Here is a 10,596-nt window from a genome sequence, read left to right on the forward strand (position 1 = left end):
CACAACTAGAGAAAGCCCGCATGCAGCAACGAAGACCCAACACAGCCAAAAAATAAAAATATATAAAATAAATTTATTAAAAAAAAAAAAAGCTAAAATTGGTGACTACCAATTGGGGGAATTTTGAACTATGGCCTTAACTCCTAAAATGAGATTTCCCATCTATTTGTAAGGAAGATATTTGCATTTATGTGAGCCAGAATGAAGACTCATACAAAATGCCAGTATCAAATAGAAGTTCCTTTGCATCCTCAAACCCTTTCCCTTCTTTTCTATAACTGATTGCTTAATATCCCCACTCAAAATTTAGCTGCCTTTCATTATACCACCTCTTGAAGTCCTCCTTAATCACAAAACCAGTCTCCCACACACAAACACATGCCCTGCGTTTTTTGGTAATCTCAAACCATTTAATAATTATGGTTCTCTCCCCAAGCACCGTTTCTGGAAGAAACCAGGAATAGGGCAGAAGTCGGTGGCTTTGAGCTAGGACAGCCCTCACCTTCCCCTGACGTCTAAATGCTTTTACTTGAGGACATGCTGGGAGGTGAGGGACAAGGCACTGGAGTCTAGCTTACCCACCACACCCACAGCTCCTCATAATCCTAACTTCTCTGGCTTGGGTGGGTGCCCACCATGCCCTCCTTCCCAGGTCCATCCTGGGCCCTAGTGCTGAGGGGCAGAAGTATGGGCCTGGGGCCTGGGTTTTGTTCCTTCTCAACACCGAAAAGTTGAGTCAGGGCTTTTAAAGAAGGCAGATAAAGACAAAAGCAAATACTGTGGGAGTTTTGAGATAGTTTAAAATCATGTACTACGCAAAAGAAATGCAAATGGTTTTCCCCAAGTGTAGCGTGACTGGATCCCATTCAAGTCCCACATTCGTACTAGCTTTGTATTAAAATCTGTGAAGGGAAGGGGTAATTACATAGTACTGCCTAAAAACCTGAATGCTTGTCCTGGTAAAGTGTAGATTACTTGCCTAACACATTCTAGTCTTTAAATTCAGAAACCACCCTAAAAATTTGTATTTTAACTTATAAACCACCTTTAAGTTTGAACAGAATTGCTCCTGTCAATCTGTTAATATTGTAATTTGGTCTTTTATTACCTTCCTTTCCCTTTATCTTCCTACAAGGACACTAATTACTTAGCACCAAGATTAATGCAAATAAAAGCAGCTTTCTAGTCTCACTACGTCAGTGGTACGAGCTGAATAAACTCAGTATCAAATTCTACAAATTCACCTAAAAGCAACTTCAGTATAAAATACTAAACCACATACTGGTATTTGTTTTATAGGGAAGTGCCACTGCATGGAACAATTTTTTCCACTCACACACCACAGTTACAAACCTTTCACCCCTTTGCAATGGTAATTTTTTAACCAGACCGTTAGTTAAAGTTTAGTCCTGGAGCTGGTAACTGCCAACACAAAGTGTGCTCTATACACCCACAAAACAACACAAATTACAGGAACATTGGAGATGTTTCAAGACACTCCAATAGGAGAAAAATAATGGCTGAATAATTGGGCTGCACTATGATCTGAATTCCTATGTTGAAACCCACCCCCCGAGGTGACAGTACTAGGAGGTAGAGACTTGGGGAAGTGATTAGGACATGAGGGCAGGAACCCTTATAAAAGGAGCCCCAGAAAGCTCCCTCACCCCTTCTGCCATGTGCGTACACAGCAAAAGGACACCATCTATGAACCTCTAAAAGTGGGATCTCACTAGACACCAAATCCACTGATGCCTTGATCTTGGACTTCCCAGCCTACAGAACTGAGAAATAAATTTGTTTATAAGCTACTTAGTGTCTAGTTTTGTTATAGCAGCCCAAAGGGACTAAGACATGCTGCTAAATGTTTTACTTTAACACCAAAACTATTCAACTTTTAAATTTAACACCTTCTCACTAAATATCATCTGTAGTCTCTTTCAACCACTCTTCAAACTATAAAATTTATTACTTTATAATACTACCTATTTCCTTACATCATCCTTTAAAAAATTTAACCATCCTCTTTACCAGTGTGTTAACACTTCTCTTAGCTAAAAAAAAGTCTTATCTTCTACAAGGTCGAGAGTGCACTTGTATCTTAGTTTCTCTAAGTGCTTTTTTAAAATCCATCTATATATACCTATATGTAAATGAAGTTAACTTTCTCTAAATTCATTTAAGAACAAAGCATGTTACAGTCAGTGCCAAGAAAAATGATTGGTTGGGGTGTTGACAAGCTGTATAGTGACCACATCTATTAGAAATTCTCAGATTCTGAGGTGGCTATAACAAGTCATCATGCCATCCTGGCATTGCTTATTAAGTCAATAGTGATTCTAAGTAAGGTTAGGTAAGTGTCCTCCCTTCTTGTGTGAACCAAAAGATACAAGAAGTTGAGACTTAAGGCTCATTTATTTCTTCCTCAGGATGGTAGCACCTTTCTTATCTATACTACCTTATAGGATCATATATAGCCTCTGAACACCTTTACTTTTTCACATGTCTAAACATTGACCAATTACTCATTACCAATTACTTTTTCCTTTGTATTATTTGGCATAAACTTTGGCCTTGTATAATATAATGAAAAACTATATGGGGAAAATTGTGTTCTAGAATTTCTTACTGGAATAGACTTTATAGATACACTATTGAGTAGAAGTTTGAATTTTAAAGTAAAAATACATATGCTGCCATAACTTCAAGCAAGCTTGAGATTCCAAAGTCTCCATATAATATTTTAACATCAATTATATTTGCTTTGACTCAAGTATCCCATTCAGTATCAGTATAAATTTTGCAAATCAAACAAGTGCCATTTTCTTTCATTGTAAATATGTGGTAAGTCAAATGGTATTTTATGAAACAGCTCAAAAAATAAACGCATATTCTAAGCTATAAGCTAATCAGCTTTACTTTTGCCCACAACCATTTCCATTCATGAGATGGGGAATTCCTCCCCTTAGAGGTAGTAGTGTTAAATTACTGGACTCTCCAGCTTTCAGAGGGAGGATGTACAATTAGTATAGACATTTAGCCAGTAAAATGGAAAGTTAAAATCCATCTCCTAGTTACACATTCAAACATGAAAAAACAATCACACACAAAGAGACAAGACTAGTTGAAAAGGGGGGGGCCAAATTATTATTATTTTAAAATTTGATTACAACCGATTTTGTTGGCATTAAAATTTTAAATATGAATGGATATAAACCAAAACCCAGAAATTAAGTTTGGTAAAAATGGGAATAGGAGTTTTCCGGTAATTACAGATTAGAAGGCAGAAATCAATTTAGAGAAACATAGACAAACCCCATGTTTACAATGATTGTGCCACAGATTTAAACTTCAGTAGTGCATTAGTAAACTGTTCACATTGAGATCTTCACCTTGAGATTTGACAGCTGTTTCTTGAAAAAAATCTCAGTACCTTGTGCAAATAAATCGGTCTTTCAGGTGCCTTAGCACACTTAAAATTTCTCCATTGTATATATACAAAACACCTACCATTTGGGCAGGGCAAAATACATACTTTCATAACAAAACTATAATGTACCTCTCAAGTATGAACAATATACACATAATACATGGTATACAGTATTTACAAAATATAAAATATAATACAAGCTGTTTGTAAATTTTTAAACTCATCTTTTGCCCTTGTATATTGCAACAAGGTAATTTTCCATTTCTGTACCACTGCTTTTCAAGAGTCCAGGGATTTTGGAAAAGCTATGTTTTACATACATACTGAAATCTGAGATCTAAGTTTGAACTTTTAGGAGCGTTTTTAAGTGTACTGCTATCAACTCCCTATTTTGGTTGGAATTTTCAATGGTGCTTCCCATCCAGTGACTAGGAGGCTTTGGAAGAACACTAGGAGAAGGTGGATCACTAAACTTTGCCCCAGCATAATTCTCCTTTTGGCTCACTTCAGTTAGAAATGATGATTTCTTCAAATGCTTATTTTTAATATTCTCAGTATTTTTAAAAGGCTTTTTTTCCTGCTTCTGAATTATATCAGATGAAACAGAATTCTGCCAAAAGTTATTTTCATTTCTTTTTGCAGAGGTGATCTTGGTTAGTGGTAAGTTATATTTGCTTTTCTGTCTGTTTATCTTTGGTTGTTCACACAAGTGTATACCATGAACAAGCTGGCCGTGGGGAATGGCAATTTTCTCCGATTTTCCCATCTTTGATTTTAAAACCTATAAAGACAAGGAACATAAAAGTGAATACAGTCTCATGATAAAAATCAGTCATGAACCTCACCATATATCTAACATATTTTCTTTTAAAAAGTTCCCCTGGACTTTAGTTCACTGTCTTGATTAAATGCTTGCTGCACTTATCCCTGGAAGTCCAAATACGCACACATCTAATTTTACCACTAAAAATAGTGAGTCATCACTGTTACCAGTGCTGATTCTAACAAGTCAAAGAACCCAAGGTAACCAAGTCCACCTTTCTATAAAGAGTAATGAGCTATATTCCAAACATGTATGACAACCTCTTCCTAACAAAGGTCAGCGTTTTTACAGTAGGATATTTCCAAGAGAAATTTTCAAGTGCTTTGGTTGATTAGAAAGAAAAACTATGTTAATAGATACACTATTTACCTTTTAGGACAGGTACTTTAAAAATTATGTCAGAATAGAAATTTGATTAGCAGGAGATTGATTTTAAGTGAGGAAGTGTTTTGATAATGGTTACTAAGTACACACATTAAAAATTATCCCCCTAGCTTGTGAAAACAAAATTTCAGAAATTTAAATACTAAAATACTTACCACTTTCTATCATCTCGTCCAGTTACACATATAATACATAGTCAGAAGAAAATGCTTTCTGCCTGCCCCCTACTTTGCTTTAAAAACTGCTTCAAGAACTTTACTGCCTTAATTCCAGTCACTTTCCTAACTCAGGTGATCCTTATAGGAAGCCATGAGATGGAAAGACAGGGTTATCTATTCGATCACTGCCCTTTCAACACTTGTAATACGGTAGGGAAGCCAGAATACAAATAGAAAGCCGGAGCACAAGGTAACATAATCCATGTCAAAAAGGGTAACTGACAACAGAGCTCCCCGGTTTTAATACCGTTCTAGAAAATAAAGGAATCTTACTAGGAAACAAGTACAAAAACTCGCTTTTACAGTATCATTAATATTACAGAAGAGCCGTGGAATTGAAAGGAACGTATACAAAATTTAAGTAATCACGGTGGACAAATTTAAGTTTTTGCAAGAGCACAGCTAGATAAACTGCAAATCTCTCAAACCAATATTCTTTCAACAAATGTCAGTAACTTATTTTTATGATTATTATGAAGGTTTTTGAAATTCAAATCAAAATGTTTTATTTTGATACAAAGTTTACTTTAAGTTATATAGCCACTTAATACCGTTTAACTTTTAATCAATTTTATCCTAGTCCAATAGCAACTGGGCAGCATATCGTCAATTCAACTGGGAACTCTTCTTTCGGAAACTTCATCATTCTGGACACAAGCAATAAAACTACCTTCCTCTAAGAAAGCCTGGCACAGTACACCGTGGGGATGCGCAGTAAATTCCGTTCATCTGATAGACTAGCCCAGAGAACTTATCGCTTCAAAGAGGCAACAGCTCTGCCGTCGCTCCTGCCAACTTTCTAAGTTGAAAAGCACAGCTAAGTAGGTCTGCCCCGCGAGGAGCAGCGCCCCAGGTGGCCCGGCGCCCCACACCGGGCACCTCACAACTCAGCAAAAAGCCAACCGGAAGCGGGCGGCTGCCACCCCATGGCAAACCCCACACCGGCTGGCGAGAGACCGTACGCGCGTCCCGACGAGTCTTGGCGCTGCCAACGGCTGGGAAGCCGCCAGCGGGCCCGCGCCCTCGCGCTCCCAACCCCCGCCCGGCTCGCCTCCTTCATGGGCGCCGAAGCGCTCCGCACGTAGCGCGCGCTGACGTCAGCCTCCAGCGGGTCGCTTCCTTCTCCCGCTCCCCCCCACCCCCACCCCGCGCCCAGAACGCCGAAACCCCCTGGAACGCCGCCAGCCTTCTAAATCCGGGCTGTTGCTGGGGCGCAGCCGCTCCTCTCATTGGCCGGCTCCCCGGAGCCAATCGGCAGCGCCAGCGCTGGCCTCCCCTCCCCTCCCCCCCCACCAGCAAGAACAGAGCGGGCGTCACGGAAACTTCCCTCCCGAGTAAACAACCGCCCCTCAACCCTCAACCCGGCCCCTCCCTTCCCGACCCCAGAGCGCAGGGCCCCAAACCTCGCGGCCGGGCTGTGGCCGTCTAGGGGCCGGCACGCCACTGGTCCCCCCGTCCCACTTGCGGCCCTTACCTCTCTACTGAACGAGGGTTGGCCGGGCGCCGCGGGCGGCAACGAGCCAGGGAAAGGGCTCGCTTCCTCAGTTCGAGCTGCGGTCGCAGGAGCCGGGGCCCAGGCGGCGGCCTGGGCCTGGTCCGGGACTTGCTGCGCTCCGCCGTGGCCCGTCGCGGGGCTCCGCCCGCCCTCCAGGCTCGGCCGGTGCTGCTGGTACTGGTGGAAGCGGCTGGGAAGCTGCCCCGACGGGCTGGCCCGCACCTTCTTCTTTCGCCGCTTCTTTGGTGCTGCCCGAGGGGTGCCCCCCGCCGTGGCGAGGCTGCAGTTGGGCAGAGGTGCCGGGGCGCGAGGATGAGGGGTCAGACAGGGACCGTCTCCCCCTAAGAAGTGAGGGAGGAAGAGAGTGGGGGGCAGCCCCCGTGGGTCCGGGATCCGGGGCAAAAGCGGTGGAGCAGTAACCATCGGGAGGGCCCCGAAGTAACCGCGGGCGGAAAAACCCATGGGCGCAAGGCGGCCGCCCAGAACAAGCGGCTCCCGCTGTGGGACAGAAACGACGGTCATAGCACTACGAGGAAAAGTGGCTCAGCAAGAGTAGAAGGAGGAGGTAAGGCCAGAAATCACAGGGCGGCGGCGGCGGCTGCTGCTAACGGAGCCCGAGAAAAGAACATACCATGGGTCGGGCGGTGGCGGCGCAGCAACAAATAGCCTGAGCCTCCGCTCCGAGTGTTGTTATCGGAAGCTCCGCCCTACCCCGCCCGCATCTCTGAGAAAGCCCAATCAGAATGCGACAGGGAGGCCACGCCCCTCCGGCTCCGCCTCCACCGCCTGGAAGAGGCACACACAAACAACCCGCTTGCTGCAGCCCGGCACAAAGAGCGCGCACTGCGCAGGCGCTGCCATCGGGCTATTTCGGGAAGAGTCAGTCCCGCGAACAATGAAGTTCCGTTTCAGTTCCACCTGCCCCACCCCCCTACCCACTCTTCTTCCTCACCCCCGCACCTCACCCTGAAGGCGGTGGTGTGATGGCTAGATCTGGGCTGAATCTTGGGGATGGGGATGGGGATGGGGATGGGGGCGGGAACCAGGGAGAAAGAATCGGGAAGCATCAAGGCCACTGACACCTACTCCCTCGGCCACTGACCTTGGGGAAGTACTTATTTCAAGCCCAACATAATAGCATTATTATTGTTTTTTTTTTTAATTTTAAGATTTCAGAGTGCACGGTAGGGGTTACATTCGTCGCAGTCGGAAAGAAAACCAGTCCACACTTAAATTACATTTGATGAAGTGTTGCTCACGTTTTTTTTCATTAACTCGGGTGAGAAACGCTGCTCATTAGCCATGGTAATCGGAGTAAAAGTTAAGGGAGTGACTTACTGAAATTGGCCTCTTAACGTATAAAAAGTTGTACATAAATCCGTAATTGCACATTGGAAATGTTACTGATTTCATACTGTGGGACTTTGGGATCACGAAACAGTGCCTGATACCGAGAAGAAAGCAAAAGAGGAGGCTTGCGTCTCAGAGGGAGAAAGTGAAACAGCTCTGCAACATACAGTGTATTTTGCTAGGTCTGTGTTGATAGAAATTCCTCATCTCCCCGCACTGCGCTCACACACAGAAAGAATTGTGGCTATTTATCAAGTACATATGTGCCACGAACTGTTCTTCACGTGAATTATCTCGTTTGAACCTCGAAACAACTCTAAGGAATAGGTACTATATTTTATCCCCAGTTTACAGGAGAGAAAACGGGCTTAGGCAAAAAGTACTTGTCAAATGTCATACAGTAAGCTAGTAGCAGAATTTGAACTCCAGATCTGGCAAGACTAAAATTTTAACACCATCCGTACTACCTGCCACACTAGATTATAGGTTTTTAGAACACCACAATAATCTTAAACTTCTTTGTATCCTACCAGCCTTTAACCAATATTCTTCAGCTTTGTGGTGCTTGATAAGTGTTTTGTGATAACAGAGTTGGACAGAGGCAATATCCAGAATAATGCTTCCCAATAACTTTATATAAACTGTTAATACTACATTCCATCATTATTGATTGCTGGACTTTATCATTTTTGCTGGATTTTACTCATTTTTGTGTTTACAACACTTAATACATAGTAAGTGCTCATGATCATTGGATGAATGGGAATCATATACTTCCGACTCTGTAAAAGCTCCTCAGGCTGTAACTGAAATTGTCAGGTCTGTTAGTTGGGTTTAAGATCCATCTGAAGAGAATAGCCTGGCAAGAGTTGGTGGATGGACTTCCCTGGTGGCGCAGTAGTTAAGAATCCGCCTGCCAATGCAGGGGACACAAGTTCAAGCCCTGGTCTGGGAAGATCCCACATGCTGCGGAGCAACTAAGCCCGTGCGCCACAACTACTGAGCCTGCACTCTAGAGCCTGAGAGCCACAACTACTGAGCCCGCATGCCACAACTGAAGCCTACACGCCTAGAGCCCGTGCTCCACAACAAGCGAAGCCACCGCAGTGAGAAGCCCGCTCTCCACAAGTAGAGAAAAGCCCGCGCGCAGCAACGAAGACCCAACGCGGCCAAAAAAAAAAAAAAGTGGGTGGAGAAGAGCAGGCAAAGATTATGGAACCTCTGGAATGAGGTAATTTGTTCTTTTGTTTTTGTAAGAGTTTCTACTTTTTCAAAGGACTTTTTCATCTGTTACCTCATTTTATTCTTACTCCAATCCTTTAAAGTAAATAGCAACATGTAAATAATATAAATAAAGCCTCTAAAGGTAAAGTAACTTGCCTAAGGGCCACAGTCCCTTAGGACCGAGTTAGGGACTAAATCACTTGAACTCCTAATGCAGTGCTCTTTTCACCAGATCCCAAGGCCTAAGATCTGACTTTACTAGGGGCTACTATCAAACTGTCCTGAAGAATAATTTACCCTTCAGGGGGCTGCTAATTTGTAGTCAGTTCAGTGGGGCCCTTGATCAAGGACACCTATTGTTGTCTATGTGTGTGTCTTGGGTGGGTGTTGGGATTATTATGTGGTATGTAGTTTATCCTTTTGAGACCTGAAGTGTAGGCCTTGCGTAAAACCCTGGATTCTGTACTTTAAGAAAGGTAGCCTTGCAGCTGTGGCCACCTGGGTGGTAGGTGCTAAGATGGTGCCCACCACCAAGAGACTGGGAGCTGGAATGGACACTGGAAGAGAGTAATTTGGGTTTTATAAACCATATTATTGGATTTCATTTTTACCCTTTGTGTATAGTTCCCATAGACTCCTAGTCTTTAGTAGAGTCTGATTTTAATATTCAAACCTGGTTTCATCTGTGCTGTACGATATAAAGGAAAAGATCAGATACGCTTGTCTGGGCCAATCATGGAGGTAGCAAGACATTCCAAGGGTAAAGTAAATCTTGAGAGGACTTTAGGGTTCTTGAAGATTTTTGTTCCATTGCATGTCTTGGTTTTATTTTTGTTAAGTCAACAGTTTATTTAGAGGAGGTGTTTTCTTTGTTTGTTTTTTTAAATAAACAATTGAAATGTAAGTCAGGTATTAAAGCCCACTTGTGTTTCTTTTTCTTTTTTTTTTTTGGCTGCTCCCGAGGCATGCAGGATCTTAGTTCCCTAACCGGGGATGGAACCTGTCCCACCTGCAGTGGAAGTGCAGTCTTAACCACTGGGCTGCCAGGGAAGTCCCCCCATTTGTGAAATAAGCAGTTTACCTGCATTGACATTCCAGAGCCCTCTGAATTCCTCTGCCCTCTCTTCTGTCTACGTTTGTCTCTCTCATATTTTACTTCTGCCCTCATCCTCTCCCTCTCTCTACCTTGAATATCATCTTTCTCTCCTGCTCTGAATGTCCTTCCCCCTTCACTGTTACTTTGTTTCCATTTCCTCTGCCTATTGTTGCTTAGATCTTGAACATCTAAGCTCTAAAGGACACCTATATGAAAAGAGGAACACTTACTCCAATTTATACTTTGCTTAATTCTCAAATTATTACTCTTTCAAATCTATGAAATAATATTCCTCTAAACATTGAACATAACCATGAAATCACAATGTTTACACTTAATGAACAAAAATTTCCCTGACATTTAAGCCTTGATCACAAACCTTATTTTATCAACATACCCTGAAAAGTTTATTTGAAATTTAAGGTTTACATTTACTTTTCAAAATATTTATTTATTTATTTATTTGGCTGCGCCGGGTCTTCGTTGCTGCGTGCAGGCTCTTAGTTGCGGCGTGCAGGCTCTTAGTTGCGGCATGTGAGATCTAGTTCCCTGACCAGGAACTAGAACCTGGGCCCC

General features: G+C 42.9%; 1 protein-coding gene across 1 annotated transcript; it reads right to left on the reverse strand.

The window, feature by feature from the left end:
- Nucleotides 1-2,891: 2,891 nt before the first annotated feature.
- On the reverse strand, nucleotides 2,892-7,029 carry PNRC1 (proline rich nuclear receptor coactivator 1). The gene is made up of 2 exons (XM_059941604.1): nucleotides 6,330-7,029; nucleotides 2,892-4,211 (listed from the first exon to the last, which is right to left on the reverse strand). The coding sequence occupies exons 1-2, from the start codon at nucleotides 6,870-6,872 to the stop codon at nucleotides 3,768-3,770; spliced, it is 987 nt and encodes a 328-aa protein (XP_059797587.1). The 5' UTR covers nucleotides 6,873-7,029; the 3' UTR covers nucleotides 2,892-3,767.
- Between the last annotated feature and the right edge of the window lie 3,567 nt (nucleotides 7,030-10,596).

This window comes from Balaenoptera ricei, chromosome 12, assembly GCF_028023285.1.
Source record: "Balaenoptera ricei isolate mBalRic1 chromosome 12, mBalRic1.hap2, whole genome shotgun sequence".
Lineage (NCBI taxonomy): Eukaryota > Metazoa > Chordata > Mammalia > Artiodactyla > Balaenopteridae > Balaenoptera > Balaenoptera ricei.